Here is a 23,599-nt window from a genome sequence, read left to right as displayed (position 1 = left end):
ATTACTGTTTTCATTACCACATGGATTACAAACCAAACTTCCCTCCAAGTGTCTGCATGGGCGCAGCCATCTTGGATTCTGTCAGCTGATCATTTCCTCCAATCTGTTGTCAGTATTGTTAATCTGCATAATTGCCTAGCCAATCCCTTCCTTGCTGCAGGTATAAATACACTGTGCCTGAGCAAGGAAGGCGTCAGTGCTTTGGTTGTCAAACCTAGTTCCTGTTTGTCTCTCTCCTGTGATTGTCTTCCAGGTTCCAGCTCCTGTCTCAAGACTTCCACCATAGAGACCGCACCAGCATTCCACCTGCGGTGTAGCCTGACTCTCCAATCCATTGTGGATTCATCTGTTTCCAGCTACAACATTACCTGCTTCCAGCCCAGCTTCCAGCAGAGTACAGCTTCTCTTAAAGGGCCGGTGTCCTTTCTACACTTTACCACTCTCCACCGGTATTATTATTTCTCCGCTCTCAAGTTCTACATTTCATTCATATTGCATCGCTCTCAAGCTTCATTTATTATTTAACTGGTTCCAGCCAGTATCCACTCCGTGCTAACAACAGTCTGGTTCCAGCCAGTATCCACAGCAGCCGTTTTATCTTCAGCAACCCAGCTTTTCCTGGAACACCAGCTGGTACAATCCTGGGTTATCTCCATTGCTACAGTTGGGCCTGGTAAGGACTTTCCATCTAGAAGATTATAAGAACTATCTCACACTACCAGTGCCCTGGGGCTCCTGCCACCCTGTAGTACCCAGGAACTGTGTTTATTCTTTGCTGACTTTTATGTTTTCTTTTACTGCTGCTGTGTTGCGGAGTTGTCATAATAAACATCATTGACTTTTATCCAAGTTGTCGTGGTCACGCCTTCGGGCAGTTATTATTCATGTTACTTACATGTCCAGGGGTCTGATACAACCTCCCAGGCTGCCTCCCGTCAGCTCAGGCCCTCAGTTGTGACAGACGGAAGACAGGACGGACTACGAGGCCACGGTGAAGCAGATGACGGAGTCTCGTCAGCAGCTTTGGGACCGGGTGGCTGCAGAGCCTGTGTGTGCGAGGCGAGAGGACATGTGCTTCCCGATTGTCCGTGGAATGAAGACCGGATGATTGCAGATGGTCGCGCCCAGAGATGGGAGGAGGAAACCAGGGAAATGGAGCGGAAGACCCTGCTTGAAGTTAGTTCGCAGGTGCCCATTTCCTCTGAGCCGGAACCAACGGGTGGAGATTCCTCAGCGAAGGAGGTGGACCAGGAACCCGTCTTGGAGAAGGTGGCAGTGGCCCTCCCTTGTTGGAAGTGTCGGCGACCAGGACATGCGGCCAGTGAGTGCCCCTGGGAAGATGCCGCGGACCTACTCTGTCCCAAGAAAGTGACCCCAGTAAGGCAGAATCCTTTCCCGCATAAGGCGGAAGTGGACGACTGGGAGATGAAGGGACCACGCTGCGAAGAAAAGCGTGAAGATCCAGTGACGGAGACGTCCGGAATCTCCCCGCGATGGAACCGTCCACGACCAGGACGTGCGGAACAGATGTGTCCTGGGTACCGAGAGATGCCAGCGGAAGCGAAGGAGTACGCTGAGGAAGCAGACGTACCAGCGGAAGAGACTAAGTACGCTGAGGAGGAAAATGATACCCCAGTCCAAATATCGGAGGAGGACTCGGACTACGGTGAGCTGTCCGCCGACGAATCCATCCAAGAACAGATGGAGGACGACTCTGGCATCGGAAGCGCCGACAAGAGTGACTGGCAGGATCGGGTGGAGTCGTGCTCCCAGTTGAATGCCCTCCGTGAAGAGGAGGAGATAGTCCTGGAGCAAGAATACCTGCCGGAAGTGCTGAAATGGACGGACGTACGGGGAGAGGATCGTGATGCCGTGGGAGGACCCGTTCCAGAGGAAGACATAGAACCTTTGGAGATGCCCCACGAGGAAATTCGACATATGATGGCTGTTGCCCGGGAGGAAATGGATGCCCCGGAGGATTCCGCTGTTGGGTGGTGGTCGGTACCACGCCCTGAAGACAGGGACGATGTCCCAGACGATCTGGAAGGCCAAGAGTGGGTGACTGCTGTCCCCGTGGAGGAAGATTCCCCTTGGTGGCCCACGTTGAGCAACCGTGGGGAGATGCCACTTCCCCAGAGGATCCACCGATGGAGGTCAGGAGGAACGAAGAAGAGGAACCCGGAGCTGAAGGTGGAAGGATGTGGGGTCACAGACCGTCCGGGCTGGGCCCTCGAACACAACCTCGCCGGCGGGACCTCGGAATTCCCTGACCCGCGGACAAGGGACGTCATGGAGACCTTTGTAGGGACTACAAAGGAAAAAGGGGGGGGGGAATGTGGGAATGTGTCCTGTTTTACAGGACACATTCCAGCTGCAGCAGCCAGGGAGCCTATGTCCCCTGCGGGACAACGTCGCTGACAGCGCTGGGACAGCTTGTCTGTCCCCAGCGCCTGTCAGTGTGTGGCGGCGGGTGTCCGGTGCAGGGATTACCCTTTTCCCTGCACCGGACCAGAGGCTGCGGGGGCATTTGAATGTTGGCGCCCTCCGGGAGCCAATCGCGGCTCCCGGAGCGGCAGCCAATCGGAGAGGGGCGCGGCGAGCCAATCACACTAGGGTAGTTCTTGGCCCTGCACGGCTGTTTCTCTTTGCCTCCTTACAGGGACCTGTAAGTGGAGAAGATCGGAGTGCAAGACTTGTGACGATGAGTAGCATCCGTGTACGTTTGTCCCTTGTCTGTCCCCGAGCGCCGGAGTCGGGATTGCTCACGGACGTGAGAATCCTTTTCATCACACTACGTGCGAGAGCGCGAGTGTGTGAAATCTGGGTGGCTGAGGCTTTGTGCCTGTGATGACCTTTCACCCAACCGGTGAAGGTCGCGGTCACCCCTGGGGTATCCCCTTTTCCAGTGGAAGAAGGATTGATACCCCCTTTAAGGTAAATTATTCTCTCCTCAGCTCGGTCGTCGGTCAGCTCCGAGAGGGAATCGCCGTGTCCGGATCCGATTGAAGATTGCCAGGTCCGTTGAAGGTTCCGGTACCTGAAGGTGAGAGAGAGCGGCGCATGGTGAGTACCGAATCTACACCTGCACGGCAGCAGGCACCACCACACCGCAGCCGCACCTCTTACACAGCCACCTTTGTTGTTGTATAGACTGGGAGGGGGGCAGAGACGCAGATGAGGAGGCAGAGGCACAGATGGTGAAGGGGCGGAGGAACAGCCAGGGAAGGGGTCAGTTGTATAGCTGGTAAAGGAGCTACAAGAACAGACGAGGAATATCTGTGCCTCTATTTCTGTGTAATAGGCACAGCCAATGAAAGCATGGGGGAGATGGAGAAGAGAGGAGGGGATCTGGGGTCAGACACATACAAAGATGCAGAAGTAGAGGTGATACGGAGCGAAGCCCCATGTGAGAGGGAATCTGGGGCTCGCAGCTCTTATACCCCCTACAAAATACCTTTGTTTTTTATTCACAGGGAGATGTCTGCAATATAAGTTGTGCCTTTCAGTTTCATGTATCTTAAATGTAACAATTAGCAAGCAAAAATATGTATACCTGATTTCTCCTTGCATTTCCATCAGTTTCTTTAATGACCTCCATGTGCTTTATTTTCATTTGCTGCATATCGTTTACTATCTGAAATATGTAAAGTATACTGAACTGTCCCAATTGGAAACAAGACATAGAAATAACACACATAATGTATATGGATTTCTTACGTGCATCGTGACAATTTTGTATTAGTAATTTAGTTATAAAAGTATTAAAAGATGAATTGCTAGGAAACGATGATAAAAGGGTGATAGAGCAGTAGATTACTTTGAGTTTGAAAAATCACTAAATGGGCGTTTATTGCATAAAAACAGTAAAAAGCCTCTCACAGTTGTCTCTCATGGTGAAAATAGCAGTAGTCAGACCCTAGAAAGCAGACGTACAATATACTTACTACTGTAGGTGTGTAGAGAGACGGATAAATCTCAAGAGGTTTGAGATCAAAGTCCATTTTAGAACCACTTTTCAGTTTGACTTCTAAAACATTGCTGGATTTATCCTCATTAACGGTATAAAGGAATAATGAGTGTGGGAAGATCAAGATAGTTTTGTGTCATAAATATGTGTGTGTGTGAAGCTATTACATTTCTTGCAGTGCATCTATGTATTTTTGGACTTACTGTAGGTACAAAAGAGAGTTGTGAAATGGGTCCCATTAAAAGAATAGGGATGAGGAGGAATAATCAAGGTAACCTCGAATGAATAAAATCAATCAGCAGAATCCGCATTGTGCTATCTCTCCTTCTGGCACTAAGAACCCGTACTGCCATAGGTGCAGTGGCATATGTATAATGGGTGTAGTGTGTGCTGGGCACATGGGCCCCTGAGTCTAAGAGGGCCCACACAGCACACCCTGCACCCATTTTTTCCAATACTCACCTCTCTGGAGTCCCCCTGCCGGCAGCAGCATCTCTCCACAAATCTCCAGGTAAATGGTGTGGCAGCTATTTTTCCACATGCACAGTAAGGAAATATCCAGCAAAATGGCGACGGCACTATTTCCCCAGAGATTTGCGCATGTGTGGTCTGTGACCCTCCAGTGCTCAGACTCTATTGCTCTGCCGGGCGCAGGCTACAGATGAGGGGGCCCAGATGGAGGAGGTTGCACACGAGCCTCCTCCTCTGTTAATATGCCCCTGCATTGGTGCGGCCTCCAGATTAGTGTACCATGTGTGCTACTACTCCATGCTGGAAGGATGTGACCCTGCAGGGTCGTAAACTACCACCCCTGAAGCCAGTGTGGAGGCACAGGGCTGCAGGGACACTGCCATTGATTCAGGCAGATTGACATGCGGACTAGCTGCCCCCATGTCAATCTGCTAAATGTCCCTCCCAAAATAGCCGCCGCCATGGAGGAGACTTGACCTCTAGCATCTAACAGAGCCAGGAAGTGCTGGAAGCACACAGCACCGGGTAACGCTGGGGGCAGCCTTATACCCTTGGCAATGAGCATTATACACCCAGCGCATAAAACCCATGGCAACAAGCATTACCCCTTGTAAATGAGCATTACACACCCAGTGTGTGGCATAATGTATAACGGGCATTGCAGTGTGTGGCATAATGTGTCACAGGCATTACAATGTGGCATAATGTGTCAGGGGCATTATGGTGTGTGGCATAATGTTCAAGAGCCACTGCGGTGTGTAATGGGCATTACTATAAGAAGGAAAAATGACAAATAATGTAAGGGACATGAATCAGGATTATTTTTTTCCTGTGGTGGCCAATGTCTGTGCGTGCAGGTTGCAAAACTGGGGTATAAGGTAGTATTTTCCTGCAATGCCACGCCCCGCTCAGTGAGGCCATGCCCCCTTTTTGGGACAGCATGCACAAATTCTTCATTTTCCTAATAGTAATTGGGGGAGAAGGGGGAGATTTTTTGGCTTGGGGGAGAAAAATTTCTAGTTATGCCACTGTTTCCCTCCTGAGAGTCTATTAAACACATACGCATATTGCCAGTATAGGTAATGTAGTCATTAAAACTTGCAAACTTTGAGAAATACAAATACTCAGCATAGATATCCATGTAAGGGGGCTGATTTCATAGGTACCAGAATGGGCGGGGAGGAATCAAGGGTGCCACTCACCCACCAAAAACATTTGAGAGGTGCCAGTCAATGCTGTTTGCAGAGCAGCGCTCTGCACTGCCTATCAGTGCCGTAACTAGGTGTGTGCACTTGTAATAGGAGCGCATCATGCCCCTTGACCCCGATTGGCCTCCCTTGTAGTGTGCAAGTGACAGACTGAGCGGGTTCCGTGCATACCCCTCCCCGCTGCTCTGTCAAAGTGTCCCGGCTGCTCCTCTGACAGCCCTGGTGGTCTAGTGTTTTACGCGGTAGTAGCCGCGTCTGCTATCTGACTGTGACTGTCGGCTGCAGCCACGGTCACACACGGCACAGGGAGCCACGGGCTGGAGATACAGCGTGCACAGCGCTGTAACTCCTGTATACTCCAGCGCTGTAATGCTGTAAAGTGGAGGCAATGTGACAGCGCTGCTCGGCCATCGCTGCAACAGAAGAGAGGACCTGGCTCTGAGATGAGCTCGGAGACAGAGTTTTGGGTGGAGGGAGAGGCGGCGGCTGCTGCAGTTGTTGCTGCTCCAGCACTCTGAGCAGCCTGAATCTTCCTGTGGTACTGCTCATCATGTCACATATGGTAACAGGTAAGTATAATTCTCTATCTCTCTCTCTCTCTCTCTCAAAGGGGGACTCTGCTGCCGTAATGTGCAAAAAGGGCACGCTTTCTGCTGTAATGTCTAAAAAGGGGGACTGTCTGCTATAATGCGTAAAAAGGGCATACTGTCTGCCGTAATGTGTAAAAAGGGGGACGCTGTCTGCCGTAATGTGCAAAAAGGGCACGCTGTCTGCCGTAATGTGTAAAAAGGGGGACGCTGTCTGCTGTAATGTGTAAAAAGGGGGACTGTCTGCCGTAATGTGTAAAAAGGGGACGCTGTCTGTCGTAATGTGTAAAAAGGGCACGCTGTCTGCCGTAATGTGTAAAAAGGGTAACGCTGTCTGCTGTAATGTATAAAAGGGGGACGCTGTCTGCTGTAATGTGTACAAAGGGGACGCTGTCTGCTGTAATGTGTAAAAAGGGGACGCTGTCTGCCGTAATGTAAAGGGGATGCTGTCTGCCGTAATGTGTAAAAAGGGGACGCTGTCTGCCGTAATCTGTAAAAAGGGGGATGCTGTCTGCCGTAATGTGTAAAAAGGGGACGCTGTCTGCTGTAATGTGTAAAAAGGGCACGCTGTCTGCCGTAATGTGTAAAAAGGGGGACGCTGTCTGCCGTAATGTGTAAAAAGGGGGATGCTGTCTGCCGTAATACGTAAAAAGGGCACGCTGTCTGCCGTAATGCGTAAAAAGGGCACGCTGTCTGCCGTAATGTGTAAAAAGGGGGTCTGTCTGCCGTAATGTGTAAAAAGAGGACGCTATCTGCCGTAATGTGTAAAAAGGGGGATGCTGTCTGCCGTAATGTGTATAAAGGGGGCGCTGTCTGCTGTAATGTGTAAAAAGGGCACGCTGTCTGCCGTAATGTGTAAAAAGGGCACGCTGTCTGCCATAATGTGTAAAAAGGGGGACTATCTGCCGTAATGTGTAAAAAGGGGACGCTGTCTGCCGTGATGTGTAAAAAGGGGATGCTGTTTGCCGTAATGCGTAAAAAGGGGACGCTGTCTGACGTAATGTGTAAAAAGGGGGACGCTGTCTGCCATAATGTGTAAAAAGGGGGACACTGTCTGCCGTAATGTGTGAAAAGGGGGACGCTGTCTGCCGTAATGTGTGAAAAGGGGGACGCTGTCTGCCGTAATGTGTAAAAAGGGGACGCTGTCTGACGTAATGTGTAAAAAGGGGGGCGCTGTCTGCCGTAATGTGTAAAAAGGGGATGCTGTCTGCCGTAATGTGTAAAAAGGGGACTGTCTGCCGTAATGTGTAAAAAATGCTCTACCTGGTGTAGTGACTGTGCAGCGTAATTTGAATAATGGAGACTACTGTGCACCGTAGTATGAATTGGTATTATTTTGTGGCCACGCCCCTTGCCCATGAAGCCACACCCCTATATATTTTGCCCTTGTCTTGCATGGGGGGGGGGGCGCCAACACCATTTCTTGCACACAGCGCTAAAATGCCTAGTTACGGCACTGCTGCTTATGTCACATAATACAGAACCGGCAGTCACTAGGACCAGTCGAGGCTCTCACAGCAGGTCTGCCCTGCAACAGGCACTACTGCATATGGCCTGACGTGGGTAATCACCTTCCACTCATCACTGTGATGGAGGTTAGTACACACAGTAGATAACTTAATCAGGTCTTAAGCTTATTAACATTGTGGAAAAGGTTTACAGGATGACACAGGGTTAATGCAGCTGGTACTGTATGTACAGTATAACAGATGCACAGCACTCATCCAATGTATGTATGTACCAGATCCAGCCAGGAAAGTATAGAGGAGTACAGGAGGTGTGCAAGTGGGAGCACACACTTGCATCTGTACATACAGTGTGGTACTGCAGTACAGTATGCACACTGCCCCTATACATGCAGCGGCCATGATTTCCTGGGTGCTCTCCTGTTCTTTGTGTAGATCTCATTGACTATAGTAGGGCAATCCTGCTTCTGTAGGTGGGACTGAGGAACAGACATTTATTATTATTTTATTATATTTCTGTATTGAATACTTCCTACATCTTATTTGTTGATTGCACTCAGTAAAAGGCCTCCACTGTCTGCACTCAGTTTGACTAGTACAGTATGACCAATGAGCACATCTGGATTGATAACAGCTGTATTCACCAAATACAGATTGCAACACGTTGACCTTTCTAGAAAAGATAGTGGTACAATTTATTTTATTTATTTACTTTATCTGGAAATTGAGCCGTGATACATCAAGGTGTTTACTTCTGGCAGTCAGAGTAATCTCTAATAACTCATCTACATTTAGTTGCTAAGATATCTGATATTGGGGGTCATTCCGTGTTGATTGCTATCTGCCGTTGTTCGCAGCGCAGCGATCAGGCTAAAAATCGGCATTTCTGCGCATGCGTATGGGCCGCAATGCGCACGCGCGTCGTACAGGTACAAAGCCTGTTGTGGTTGTGCACAGGTTGTAGCAAAGTTTTCAGTCACACTGACGGCCGCAACAAGATTGACAGGAAGGGGGCGTTTCTGGGTGTCAACTGACCGTTTTTGGAAAGTGTTTGCAAAAACGCAGGCATGTCTGAAAAAGTATAGGCGTGGCTGAGCGTTCGCTTGGCGGGTGTATGACGTCAAATCCGGACAAGAATAGGCTGAAGTGATCGCAAGCGCTGCGTAAGTTCAGAGCTACTCTGAAACTGTACAAACTGTTTTTGCAGAGCTCGGCTGTACATGCGTTCACACTTCTGCTAAGCTAAAATACACTCCCCAGTGAGCGGCGGCATAGTGTTTGCACGGCTGCTAAAACTAGCTAGCGAGCGATCAACTCAGAATGACCCCCATTGTTCACAGTAGGATAAGAGAAAAAAGTATGGGAAACGTTTTACTATATGCATAAATATCTCTGCAATTTTTCAGACGCATATTGATTTTTGTAGCAACAAAATAATGAAGAAACACTGTCTAATGGCTAGCTAAAGGCCCATTCATATAGAAACAGCAATATAGCAAAAAATGGTCTTTTATCGTGAGTCGTCAGACTACTTCTATTACAATGGTGTGTCTATATGATGTAATTACTAACATGTAATTCAATATCACATTTCACCACCAGATGTCATCAGTGCACACATGGTAAAAATGATAGAAAACAGGAAATAGTCTGCAATGTGAACAAGGTTATAGTATGAAGCAGACAGACCCAGAAACGCAAATGGGCAACATTCAAACTGTTCTGCAGAAGATTTGTAGCAATCCTCCTCTGAATTTCCTCAGTTATTTTTGTTCTGCCTGGTCTTCTCTTTTATTCTATCCCACACAGTTCATGGAAGAATGAATTGACACCATTATCATCTTATCTATGTATAGACTAAGGCACAGGTTCTCAAACTCGGTCCTCAGGACCCCACACAGTGCATGTTTTACAGGTCTCCTAACAGAATCACAAGTGAAATAATTAGCTCCACCTGTGGACCTTTTAAAATGTGTCAGTGAGTAATTAATACACCTGTGCACTTGCTGGGTTACCTGCAAAACATGCACTATGTGGGGTCCTGAGGACCGAGTTTAAGAACCACTGGACTAAGGGATTGATGTGGAGTGAGACTTGTCATTTTGCATAAATTTACGTAAAACTGCTTGTGCATTGTAAAAGTGGCCACATCAGACAGCTGCTGTTAAACTTCGGTACACAGTAGGCGATGTGCTCTATGGGGGTAATTCTGAGTTGATTGCAGCAGCAAGTTTATTAGCAATTGGGCAAAACCATGTGCACTGCAGGGGGGGGTGGGCAGATATAACATTTGCAGAGGGAGTTAGATTTGGGTGGGTTATTTTATTTCTGTGCAGAGTAAATACTGGCTGCTTTATTTTTACACTGCAATTTAGATTTCAGTTTGAACACACCCCACCCAAATCTAACTCTCTCCGCACATGTTATATCTGCTTCCCCTGCAGTGCACATGGGGGGTAATTCTGAGTTGATCGCAGCAGGAATTTTGTTAGCAGTTGGGCAAAACCATGTGCACTGCAGGGGAGGCAGATATAACATGTGCAGAAAGAGTTAGATTTGGGTCGGTTATTTTGTTTCTGTGCAGGGTAAATACTGGCTGCTTTATTTTTACACTGCAAATTAGATTGCAGATTGAACACACCACACCCAAATCTAACTCTCTCTGCACATGTTAAATCTGCCTCCTCTGCAGTGCTCATGGTTTTGCCCAACTGCTAACAAAATTCCTGATGCGATCAACTTGGAAATACCCCCATGGTTTTGCCCAACTGCTAACAAATTTGCTGCTGCGATCAACTCAGAATTAGGCCCTATGAGCGAAGTCGCCTAGTGTGTTCCCTTCACTGCCGGGGGGGTCGTCGTAGTAGGTACACACTGAGCAATATGCAAAAACTATATAGCTCAGTGACGTTATGCCGCAGCCAGGCCATCCATGCAGTTTTTGGCAGACAGTCCAAAATGAGCTGCATGCACGCCCGTCAGCGAGGGTCATTAACGACTCGCGGGCCCGCGCATCGCTCGACTTTTGGCAGCGTACACACTAGTCGATATGGTAAATGACATCGCTCAGGGAGGGCAAAATAAGCGATGTTTACTTTACCGGCAAGTGTGTACCCACCTTAAGATGCTACTTCAACGCTTTCACCTGAGGCTGGAAAGTGGGTATTGGTGTGTGGGCTGGAGGAGGGGGGTGATAGGCTAAAGTTTTGCCTAGGGTGCAGAGAAACCTTGCACCGGCCCTGTGCCTATGCACAATTGCACCTAGAGAGTCTAACATTGGCCGAGTACGGTCAGAGCGTGTTTGTGTACCTGTGTATAGATGCATATACATCTGTGGAAGCAATATTATTTGCAGGTAGTCAATGGCAGGTGTAAACACAGAATAATGAGAGTGATGGTCTCCGGAACTACCTGACTGGTTGAGTGAATATGCATCGCTAATACTGATAGGCAGAGGCGTCACCGGGTGTGGTGACACCTGGGGCGCACTCTGCATTATTACTCCCACACACACACACCGCCGCCGGAGTTCAAGTAACAATCACAAATGGTGCCTAAATTACCATTGCAGTTTTATCATTCATTCTCCATCAAAATTCATTTATACAAACCTTTGTAATGTAAATCTTTGCCAAATCATAGGGAATGTAAGGCTGTCCTTCATGTTCCTCACACTCAGCCAATTCATTCAAAGAGCGGCTTTCATATGTTTTTGTAAATTTATGAAGATCTGCAAGAACAATATTCACATGTACATGAATACAATGTAATTGTTAATGCTGTGTTATTTTCTGTCACGGTGTCAGGACTTGTAGATTTGGGTGGGTTATATTGTTTCTGTGCAGGGTAAATACTGGCTGCTTTATTTTTACACTGCAATTTAGATTTCAGTTTGAACACACCCCACCCAAATCTAAAGGTCCATACACACGGAGCGATATAGCTGAGAGATTTTGACTATATAGTCAAAATCGCTCAGAAAGTTAGTGCATATCGCTCTGTGTGTACACAGCCAGCGATAGCGATGCGCGTCCCCGCCAGGTCGCTATCGCTGCTAAAAATAGACTGTGCAGGCAAGTCAATTTTGGCTATGTCGCTGGAAAAGAAAAAGCATCCCCTTGCTTAAATGAGCCAAAATCACCCATAGCCAAAATCGATGGAAAAGTTAGTCAGAATCGATGGAAAAGTTAGTCAAAATCTCCTACTGCCAGTTCAAGGGAAAACGCTCAGTCAAAATCTCTCATAGACAAAATCTTTCCGTGTGTATGCACCTTAACTCTCTCTGCACATGTTATATCTGCCCCCCCCCCACCCCCCACCCCTGCAGTGCACATGGATTTGCCTAGCTGCTAACAAATTTGCTGCTACGATCAGGTCTGAATTCAGGGGCAAACGCAGTATTTATTGGGGGGGGGAGGTTCCGTATATATATATATATATATATATATATATATATATATATATATATATATAAAAGCAAAAAACACTCTTATCCTACGCTGTGAGGTTGCTGCCCCCCGAAACGATCCTACTGTTAGCTAGGTCCAAAATAAACACTCTTCCAGCCAATGAATCAGGGGCGCTACCAATCACTTCCCATTACACCAGCAATACAAATTACCACATATATGGATAATAATAATTTATTAAAAAGTACAATCCGCTATTAGAGATAACCCTTTCAAATGCACAGGTTAGTGTCAAAGATGAAATAAAGGGAGAGAAAAACACCCTTCATTTCATCTTTGACACTAACTTGTGCATTTGAAAGGGTTATCTCTAATAGCAGATTGTGCTTTTTAATAAATTATTATTATCCATATATGTGGTCATTTGTATTGCTGGTGTAATGGGATGTGATTGGTAGCGCCCCTGATTCATTGGTTGGAAGAATATATATATATATATATATATATATATATATATATATATGTGGTATTTGATATGCCAGCTGTTGGGATCCTGGCACTCTGTATACCGGCTCCGGAATCCCGACAGCCGGCATACCAATAACTTTTCTCCCTCTTGAAATAAGCATTTTACATTTCTTTAAAATATATTAAACTATTTTTCTCATTTTATAAATTTTTATTTTTACTATTTCTAATTTTAAAAATATTAAGAAAATATGATTTATTTGTGTATATATATATATATATATATCACTATATAGCACACTCAGAACCCCCCCCCCCCCCCCCTGCGTGCGCCACTGGAATTACCCCCATGGTTTTACCCATTAGCTAACAAATTTGTTGCTGCTATCAGAACTGAATTAGGCCCTGTGTCCTGTGCTGGCCCCAATCCCTGAACACATGATGTCATAACATCGCTCAGAGGGGGAAAGGACGCTAGTTCGAGGAAAGTGCAGCACTGCCCGGGGCATCCTGGGGGCGCTCCAAGCAGCTGTACAGACTGCAGTTCCTGCAACTGCGTGCAACCCTGCGTGCATGCCTAAACCGTTCCAGACACCCTAAAAGCCAGAAGCAGTGCCACCCCCAGAGACCTGCACTCTGTACAACAGCACCGCTTACACACCCTTAGTTATGACCCTGCATGTAATGGGCCCAATCCAAAGCTGCAAATTTCTGTAAACCTATACGACACATGCGTAACACAGAGTGTACAGACAAAGGTGCAGCTGCAGTCGATTCAGACTGTGGGCGGGATGTACTAAGGGAAAAATGCGGTAAAACCCCCGTTTTCTGGGTTTTTATCGCATTTTCAAATGTACTAAGACCCCACTGCCGGTTTTTCGCCGCCCAGGGTATAGCCATCTCTGGATGGCGATACCCTATAGAAGCCTATGGGCTTCTTATCGCCGGCCGCTGCAACCCGCCGCCTCTGCCGCAGACGCCGACCCCGCTCTCCCCTGGCTTACCTTCGTCCAGGCAGCCCTGGTCCCGGAAGGTAATCTCCTCCTCCCCCTAGCAACGCATCAGGAGGTCCTTCCGGGTGCAGGGGGGAGAAAGAGGCACCGGGGGCAGCCTGCTGCTGCTTCCCGGCGTGTGGGCAGTGTGGAGACTCCTGGGAGGTGACATTGCGATCAACATCGCTGTGGTAGGTGGCGAGGGGCGGCGATGTATGCCGGACGGCTCAAGGCCGTCGTTCCCTAGCGATCGCCTCTGCCTGATTGACAGGCAGAGGCGGTCGCTGGGCGGGAGGGTGCGGCACGGCAGCATTTGGCCGCCGTTTTGGGGGCGCGGTCCGGCCAGCGCAGGAGTGGCCGGACCGTGGGGGGGGGGGGGCGCAGCGGCTGCGTGATGTCACACACAGCCACTGCGTCCAGGGGCAGCGACGAGCAACTCCCGGCCTGCCGCAGGAGCTGCGCTGGCCGGGAGTTACTCAACAAGTACAAAAGTATCGCCGCTGTGCAATGATTTTGTACTTGTGCGGGGGGGGGGGGGAGTCCCTTGATAAATATAGTAATACTGCTAGTGCCAGATTAATAACAGCAATGCACTGTAGTGAATACGCCATAGTCCTGTGCAGTATAATGTAATTTATGTATAATGTATAATCCAAGTGCACAGTCTAAAACCTGATCCCCAGAGGAGAGGGTGGGATCCCCAGAGGAGAGGGTGGGATCCCCAGAGGAGAGGGTGGGATCCCCAGAGGAGAGGGTGGGAAGGGTTTCCTCTGCACGTGGGGCAGATATAAAATATGCTGAGAGATTTAGATTGGGGAAGGGGTGCTCCCTAGGTTCATTGTAGATTTGAATGTACAAATCAAAGCTGCCGAGTATTTGAACGCTACATGCAAATGCAGCTCGTATTTTCCCTGCCTACAAATAATTAGTACATTTATAAAACTGCTACAGACGACGTTATAAAGCTAGACTAACAAAACATTTACATTAAAAAAAGAAAAGAAAAATAGAGGCACTGGCAGACTTACACAACAAAAAAATATTTATTCAGTGTAAAAATACAGTGCAATAAATTATAATCTAATTTTTTATTGCATCATTTGTTTGTACTGAATAAACAATGTTTTATTACTTAAGACAGTTAGTGCCTCTATTTTTCTTTTTTCTACACTATGAGCCCGATTCATGTTTGTAAGTAAAGAAAAAAGGCAAGTACTGTAACTTTGTTCCTGGAACAAACCATGGTGCCATACTTTTTCTGTGCAGGTTAAATAAATACTGTCTGCTTTTGCATGTAGCCCACAAATGTTTATACAGCTTTATTTTTACACTGCAATTTAGATTTCAGTTTGAACACACACCCACCCAAATCTAATGTTTTATCTGCCCCATCTACAGTGCAGCATGGTTTTGCCTAGTTGCTTGCTTTTTTGCTTTACTTACAAACATAAATCAGGCCCTATATGCAGATTTACTATGAGTTCCATATTACTTGATAAGGGGCAGCAGACAGACTAACCTATTAATGACTGTAGATCAGGCATGTCCAAACTGCGGCCCTCCAGCTGTTGTGAAACTACATATCCCAGCATGCCCTGACACAGTTTTGCTGTCAGAGAATGCTAAAGCTGTGTCAGGGCATGCTGGGATGTGTAGTTTCTCAACAGCTGGAGGGCCGCAGTTTGGACATGCCTGCTGTAGATAAAATCAATGTCTAAAACATTGTTTTTATTTGTTGTTCAAAACATTAATATATATATTTTTTTATTTTGTGTTTATTTTTAGTATTTTTCACGTATGCTATAGTATGATCATGAGTCGTATTAATATATATCTTAAAACACAAAACAGTGTCTATGGAAATTTGGTTATATCACCCCTTTTGGGTTCTGCTGTATCTTCTTTTGCACCATTCCAACAATTTAGGAAGGCCAACTTGCTCCTGTAAGATCCAATCTTGCTGAGCCAAGACTCATCTTGCTTCTCAGGACCTGCAAGTACAGAGTATGCCAGTTAAGTACAGTATGCGAATAACAGGGCTTAACTTCATATAATGTAGTCTCCACCAGAGCCGGCGGAACCCGCTCAGCAAAGGGATGCAGTGCAGGGAGGCGTATGCCTGGAGAGGCGCTTTCATTGCTCTGTATCCCTTTGCTGTGCGCTGTTGCTGCCGGCTGCGCCTATCACTGTAAATGCATAGCGACTCTTCAAGTCCCCACTCCAGCCACGCCGCTGATTTAATCTCCTCCCATCCTGTGCCAGCGCAGTGGTGCTAGCAGTAGGAGGTGTGTGGGCGGGACTGACGAACAAAGGACGGCTCCGGGACCAGGGAGCTGCAGTTACTGCTGACTGCAGTACTGCCATGGAGCCATCTCATCACCTGACAGGACTCAGGAACAAAAGAGAGACTGCCCGGGAGGTTGTGTCTATCAGAGGAACTAAGTGAGTATTTTGTATGTGTGATTATCTATCTATTATCTATCTATGTGTCTGTCTTTCTGTCTATTATCTATCTATCTATCTATCTATCTATCTATCTATCTATCTATGTGTCTGTCTGTTTTATTTCACTCTGTCTCTCTTTGTTGAAGGGGTCTCTGCCTGCTATAATGTGTACAATGGGGACTCTTGCTTACCGTAATGTGTAAAATGGGGACTCTTGCCTGCCGTAATGTGTAAAATGGGTACTCTTGCCTGCTGTAATGTGTAAAATGGGGACACCTGCCTGCCGTAATGTGTAAAATGGGGACACCTGCCTGCCGTAATGTGTAAAACGGGGACACTTGCCTGCCGTAATGTGTAAAACGGGGACACTTGCCTGCTGTAATGTGCAAAATGGGGACACCTGCCTGCCGTAATGTGTAAAATGGGGACACCTGTCTGCCGTAATGTATAAAATGGGGACTCTTGCCTGCCGTAATGTGTAAAATGGGAACTCTTGTCTGCCATAATGTGTAAAATGGGGACTCTTGCCTGCCGTAATGTGTAAAATGGGGACTCTTGCCTGCCATAATGTGTAAAATGGGGACACCTGCCTGCCGTAATGTGAAAAATGGGGAAACCTGCCTGCCCTAATGTGTAAAATGGGGACTCTTGCCTGCCATAATGTGTAAAATGGGGACACATGCCTGCCGTAATGTGTAAAATGGGGACACCTGCCTGTCCTAATGTGTAAAATGGGGACACCTGCCTGCCGTAAATGTATAAAATGGGGACACCCGCCTGCCGTAATGTGTAAAATGGGGAAACCTGCCTGCCGTAATGTGTAAAATGGGACACCTGCCTGCCGTAATGTGTAAAATGGGGACACCTGCCTGCCGTAATGTGTAAAATGGGGACACCTGCCTGCTGTAATGTGTAAAATGGGGACTCTTGTCTGCCATAATGTGTAAAATGGGGACTCTTGCCTGCCGTAATGTGTAAAATGGGGACTCTTGCCTGCCGTAATGTGTAAAATGGGGACACCTGCCTACCGTAATGGGAAAAATGAGGACACCTGCCTGCCGTAATGTGTAAAATGGGGACTCTTGCCTGCCATAATGTGTAAAATGGGGACACATGCCTGCCGTAATGTGTAAAATGGGGACACCTGCCTGTCCTAATGTGTAAAATGGGGACACCTGCCTGTCCTAATTTGTAAAATGGGGACACCTGCCTGCCGTAAATGTATAAAATGGGGACACCTGCCTGCCGTAATGTGTAAAATGGGGACACATGCCTGCCGTAATGTGTAAAATGGGACACCTGCCTGCCGTAATGTGTAAAATGGGGACACCTGCCTGCCGTAATGTGTAAAATGGGGACTCTTGCCTGCCGTAATGTGTAAAATGGGGACACCTGTCTGCCGTAATGTGTAAAATGGGGACTCTTGCCTGCCGTAATGTGTAAAGTGGGGACACGTGCCTGCCGTAATGTGTAAAATGGGGACTCTTGCCTGCCGTAATGTGTAAAATAGGGACTCTTACCTGCCGTAATGTGTAAAATGCCAGTTGGAGTACCGACAGCGGTGTCCAGTTGGGGTGTGGTATTGAAGGTCGATCACACTTAGGTCGACAGTGTCTAGGTCGACCAGTATTGGTGAACAGTAACTAGGTCGACAGGGTTTCTAGGTCGACATGTTCTATGTCGACAGGTCAAAAGGTCGACATGAAGGTTTTTAAAAAAAATTGTGTAATTTCTCCGTACAGTGACCGGGGTCCGCAATTAGTGCACCGTGTCCCCTCGCATGGTTCGTTTCACTGCTTTGGGCAAGGTTCCTCGCTCTGCTACAGCTGGCACAGGTTACTATTCCCAATCGTAGTCCACGTGGATCGTTAAGTATGAAAAAGTTTAAAAAAAGAAAAAAATTGTGAAAAACTCATGTCGACCTGTTGACCTAGAACATGTCGACCTAGAGACCCTGTCGACCTAGAAACCCTGTCGACCTAGTTACTGTCGACCAATAGTGGTTGACCTAGACATTGTCGACCTAGGTGTGGTCAACCTAGAGAACAGATACCGTCCAGTTGAGTCTCCCTTACATGGACATGACCTTACTGTACTCAGGCCATGTTTTCCTACCCTTCCCTCTTCAGTCCTGTGTCTCCAGTATAAAGGATGTACAAGTCAATACATACATTTTTAGTGGGGTATGAGTATGCGTTACTAATGCAACAATATATCCAACTTTAAATGAGCCCCAAAAACTCCACTATACAATGAATGCTAAGCTACCTACAGTAATTGTAGCAAAAAGGCATTTTGCCATTCTGTTTTAAATTACGTGTTGTAGGGCATGTTGATGTTCAGAATGTTGACAAGGACAGGAGGTCCACATGTCATGACATTGACATAAAGTCGACCAAGCAAATGTTGACTGTCATCATGACGACCATACAGGTGCCTCGGTAAGTATGCCAAACCCTAACCGTTATATCGTAAACAAAACAATATCTGTCAACATTCACAATGCCATCATTATGTTATTGGTAGCCATCATATATGGTCACATGCACAGTACTTTCATCTGTAGTTCCCCGGATTTCACATGCTCACAGGGTGGAATGAGGCATACTTATTCATCTCTGTAGGTCTTCTGTCTTTATAGTCAGAATAACACGGTAGTCTGCCAAATCTCCACTTTCAGCTGGCTAAGTATAACTGGGGCGTTCATTTTCAGTATACTTTTGCTGTGGGTGTTTTGTGGAAGTGTAGATGGAAATGTGGCCTATTCAGATATACTGTAAGCATACGCAAACGCCTGGCATTTTCAGATGGATCTCTTGTGCCCGGAATAGGGCTAGTGCAAACAATTTTGGGCACAGTCTACGGCTCTGAAATCATTCCCCTAGTTAGTATTATATTATGCAAGAAAATGCAGCTATATGAAACATTAGTGGCCTATATAGGATTGTTGAAGATAGACACATTAATTTTGTTTACTAGCCAAATGAACCTACAATAGCTTGCATGACTTATAATAAGTGTATGACAGAGTAAACAATTATATTACGATAATTTCTTAGCACCAAGAATACGTTAACAAAAATGGTAGCACCACAGTATGCAGGGGCATAACGAGTAGACCATCAGCTCCAGAGTTGGCGGGGACGGAATGTGCCACAGGTTGAAAGGAGCCCTGTGCTGTCTCTATATCAGGGCTGGCCAAACCGGTCCTCGAGATCTACCAACAGTTCATGTTTTCCAGGCCTCCTGGAGATCTGTAGAATTGTCAGTTAGGAATGAATGCAGCACATCTTAATTAGTAATGACTACACCTGTGCACCAGCTAGGTGGTCTGGAAAATGTGTACTGTTGGTAGATCTCGAGGACTGGTTTGGCCAGCCCTGCTCTATATCAATAGATAGAGCCAGTGGGCCCTAGGACCCACTGCGGTTCTAACAGCAGGTCTGTCCTGTGCATGAGAGGGTGCTCCTCTCCTCCACGTCCTGTTTGTATGGATGCTACCCCTGTGCACTGGACCCTGCTACTGCTACAAGGGCTGTTAATTACCATTCTATCACCACCGCTTAAGTGTACAAGCACCCCACTGACCCCACACCAAGTATACAGCCTGCTGGTGTATTATGGCACCCGCACACTGAAAAGAACCTGCTCCGCATGCCATGGTTCCACACAATGTCTTTTAGTATGAGCATTAAGATAATACATATTTTATAAACTACCAGAGGCAGAACTCTGGGATGCAACAGAGTCATCTGCCACCGGGCTCCTGCTCTGAAGGGGGGCACCTCTACTCCCATTCTGTGACACCATTGAATTAAGTTAACTGATAGCTGTCGCTGTCTTTTCAGTGGCCGACTTCCTCACTAGTCCCTGCACCTTACAAATCACACCCTCTTTATTATACTGAATATACATATTTTACAAGTATCACACCTAGGATTAGAAACCACGACCTATTACACTGGAAGCAGATACCTTACTGATGGAGCTATTTGCTCCTGTATAGGAAATATGAGAATTTTAACTATATGAAGATACTTCTCTGACAATTACACGTAACTTCATATAGTTAGAATTCTCATTTTCCTGTACAGGAACAAATAGCTCCATCGGTAAAGTGTCTGCTGTTAGTGTAACAGGTCATGAGTTCTAATCCTAGGTATGACTGCTAAGAAATGTGTGATTTAAAATAAAAGACAATTAAATGTATAAATACAGTATATACATTTTTTTCAGAACACTACACACACACACACACATATACGCACACATACATACATATATTTATCTTAATATAGGAAATAGGGGGGGCACCAATATTTATCTTGCCTCTGGGCAACTGTGATGAACTTACGCCACTGTAAGTTCATCACTAAACTACAGTCTACAGGGTAAATCTGTAAACTACAGTCTACAGGGTAAATCTAAATTGAAATGTTTGCCTGAGAGAGTTAAGGTAGGCCCACACTCCTGGATAAAGTACACATCGTCGCTCATTTTGCCCTTCCTGAACGACGTCGTTTACCATATTGACTAGTGTGTATGCTGCCGAACGATGAGCAATGCACAGCCCCATGGGTCGTTAACTACCCTCGCTGTCGGCCGTGCATGCAACTTAATTTAGACTATCGTCCAAAAACGGCATACATGGCCCGGCTTCGACATGATGTCACTGAGCGATATTGTTTGCATATCGCTCAGTGTGTACACACTGCCAAGACTGCCCCGGCAGGGAAGGGAACACACTAGGTGACATCACTCATAGGGCACATCGCCTAGTGTGTACCCACCTTTATTCATGTACTTTTTGTATTTTAAATATTCTTCACAAAACAAGGCTGTTCCCAGAAACAATGCAGTTTGTTATGTCTTTGTGAAAAATATAACATAAATGCAATATTACTTACTATAGTCACTTACTTTCTAATGAATCATTATCTATAGCAATACTTTTAATTATACAGGAAGGGTGACTTGTTAATTCATCAAAGTAACTGGTAACATGTCCAGGTAGATCAGAATGTAACATTTCGGATGACAAATGAGCTTCATTATCACTTCTGAATGAGCCCCCAGATGTTTGGGAAGTGGATGGCTCAGCATCTCTTCCCCAGGTTTCTGTAGTGGAAAAAATAGAATTATATATATTAACAATTTGAATAAATATAATATACAATTCATATTTTCTTTCAACTACCCAAATAATATCATTCACCCTTCATGTATGATGAAGAGAACACTTGCTGCATGAACACATGTTTGAACTGTGATGGTAAGTGACACTCCTAGTTTATTTTGGAATTCAGAGAACCACACCACCAGCCAACGAGAAGGACAGGACTGGAAAATATGTAAGTTTGTAGAAAACATGTTTGGGAGGGAACGTTATTGAAAGATAGGAGAAGTTAAAGGTCACCAACATATTTCTAATGTGGATTTGATTTGTGCACAAAATGGGTGTGTATAACCTAGGGAGTTTGTCTGTATGTTGTTATACAAATGTTTTAAATAGATGTAGTATATGTAATAACAGTACATACTGTATAAAGCCTCTGTATAGTTTTCAAGGACAGCATGCCACAATGAAAAAACAATTTACATTGTGGCTGATGCAGAATTGAATGCAAGTCAGTTTTGCGGATGGATCTCACACCTTTTCACACTGTATACGCTTTGAAAATATGCATCGAAGGCAATGTACAGTTAGACACAACTCAGTGGAATCTTCACTGTCTGCTGAGGGTGCACAATTGGGTGGTTACTGAGCAGTTGCCCAAGGGCCCCAGGAGTATACGGGATAGCGGAGGGTCCCCTTTTTGCAGAGGAACCAGATTTCTGAAAATTGGCCCTGGGGTACTGGAGATATCCGACGTCAAAACAGTGGTCCCCATCCGAGCCTGTTAATTGCTCTTCCCAGCCAGATACTGTATCTTGGGTTCTGTCTGACATAGAGTTTTTCTGAGGGTATACTCCAAAAGCTAAGTCTCTCCCCTTTCTGTGTACACTGGCAGCTTGTCCTATTATGTCCAGAACCAGAGATAGCAGCCTTCCAGCAGCTGGTCCCTGCTCCAGCTCTATACGCCTGGTATGCAGTTTTATACTTTTGTCGGTGGATTGCTCCTGCTCATGCACTTTAATCCTCAATCCTGAAAGGTGGGACTCTCTAGTTTTTATTGAAAGCTAAGAATTCTTTTATCAGGAACTGGAGATATCTGCAGTCAAGCAAGCTGCCCCCACGGAAAATGAGGAATATTAAGCCCACTCCACTATCCACACCTCCCTTGCATATTGAAAACCCCCTACCACCCTGGAAGTCATGTACCGAGGCCCCTTCATTTAGCCCCCTTTTACAGTTTTGTGGTCTCCCTCCATCTGCACATCTCCCACCATCTGTGCAGTAAAGGAGTAATTAGCAGAAATTACTTCTCAAGGTCCTACATGTTGAGCGGAAGATAGAACATCTCCTGCCACCCGCAGGACATTAAAGCTACCGCTGATAGCACCCTTAACACTAGAGGATGAGTAGGAGCACCAGTGCATTGCTTTGCCCAGGGGCCTACACTGCTGTTAAGACGGCCCTGGGTAAAGTTTACTGAAGGTGTGCTGAGGACATGTAGCAGGATATGTATGCTATGAGCATTGATAATGATGACGTTAGTAAAGTATAAATAGGGTAAGTTCAGCCACGTGGATGTGGTCATGGGATTTCAGTATACGAGTGAAAATTTACTTGATTTAAACAAGTGCATGTGCAGCTCACTAACGTTCAACTCTGCATTGGCCCCACTGTGGTTTTACACTGACATGAGTCATCTACATAGATATCTTTATACTAGGACAAAGAACTGCTTCTCTGTCTGTACTATAATGCAGTGTTGCATAATAAACAATACATAAATATGTCTCACCCATATTGTATAGACTTTGTGTTGCAGGGAACACTGTATTCCTTTTCTTCTTCCATATACATAATCTGGATGAACGCTGGACATTGTCATATGATGATGTGAAATAAGAAGCTAAAGACAATAGACATTTCATTAAAGACAATCTTACATCGTTGCCATTCTTATGTTCCTTTATCCTTTAGCCATCTGTAGCATGAAGAACTGGACCATGTCGCACTCCTATGTTTGTACAGTATGTTGGAGGTGTAGCACTAGAAATGAGTGACCATGGTTTGCTCTGGAGGAACATTAGCGATATTGAAACATCAGGTTTACTTTCAGCAAAATGATTTGCACATTTTTTATTATCAGTTTGCACAGATTTACTTTTAAAATGAAAATTGAAAGCTTTTATAGAAGTTTTAAAGCTTATATATAATTTATTTATAAGATATTAATTTCAAGAAAAAATAATTTTTAGACTATGGGTAAAGCTTTAATAAAAAAAACAATAACAATATGTTACTGGGCATAAGTAAGCATTTTAAATGTGAACATTTCTAATAAACTTTTGGAATTCAGAACTAAATTGTTCTTTAAAATGTTTTTTTTCTATATTTTTTTTTAAAACAATCAGTAAGCCACAAGTTCTGCACTGCAAAGTTATCACCAGGTCAGTTGGTCATTGTTATTTTATCG

At 45.8% G+C, this 23,599-nt stretch overlaps 1 protein-coding gene across 2 annotated transcripts in view; it reads right to left on the bottom strand.

The window, feature by feature from the left end:
• The window catches only part of LOC134910198 (uncharacterized), a 74,962-nt gene extending 51,934 nt beyond the window's left edge, over positions 1–23,028 (bottom strand). For both annotated transcript variants that reach the window (XM_063918003.1, XM_063918091.1), the window contains exons 1-5: positions 22,922–23,028; positions 20,934–21,131; positions 15,446–15,559; positions 11,311–11,429; positions 3,554–3,634 (exon numbers count right to left, since the gene is read on the bottom strand). In XM_063918003.1, the coding sequence (XP_063774073.1) occupies positions 3,554–3,634; positions 11,311–11,429; positions 15,446–15,559; positions 20,934–21,131; positions 22,922–22,925 (516 nt within the window). In that variant the 5' untranslated portion in view covers positions 22,926–23,028. The remainder of the gene's footprint in view (positions 1–3,553; positions 3,635–11,310; positions 11,430–15,445; positions 15,560–20,933; positions 21,132–22,921) is intronic.
• Positions 23,029–23,599: the final 571 nt, after the last annotated feature.

Source organism: Pseudophryne corroboree, chromosome 1, assembly GCF_028390025.1.
Source record: "Pseudophryne corroboree isolate aPseCor3 chromosome 1, aPseCor3.hap2, whole genome shotgun sequence".
NCBI classification, from domain to species: domain Eukaryota; kingdom Metazoa; phylum Chordata; class Amphibia; order Anura; family Myobatrachidae; genus Pseudophryne; species Pseudophryne corroboree.
Note: the sequence above shows the minus strand (reverse complement) of the source record. Positions and strands in the feature narration are given on the sequence as shown.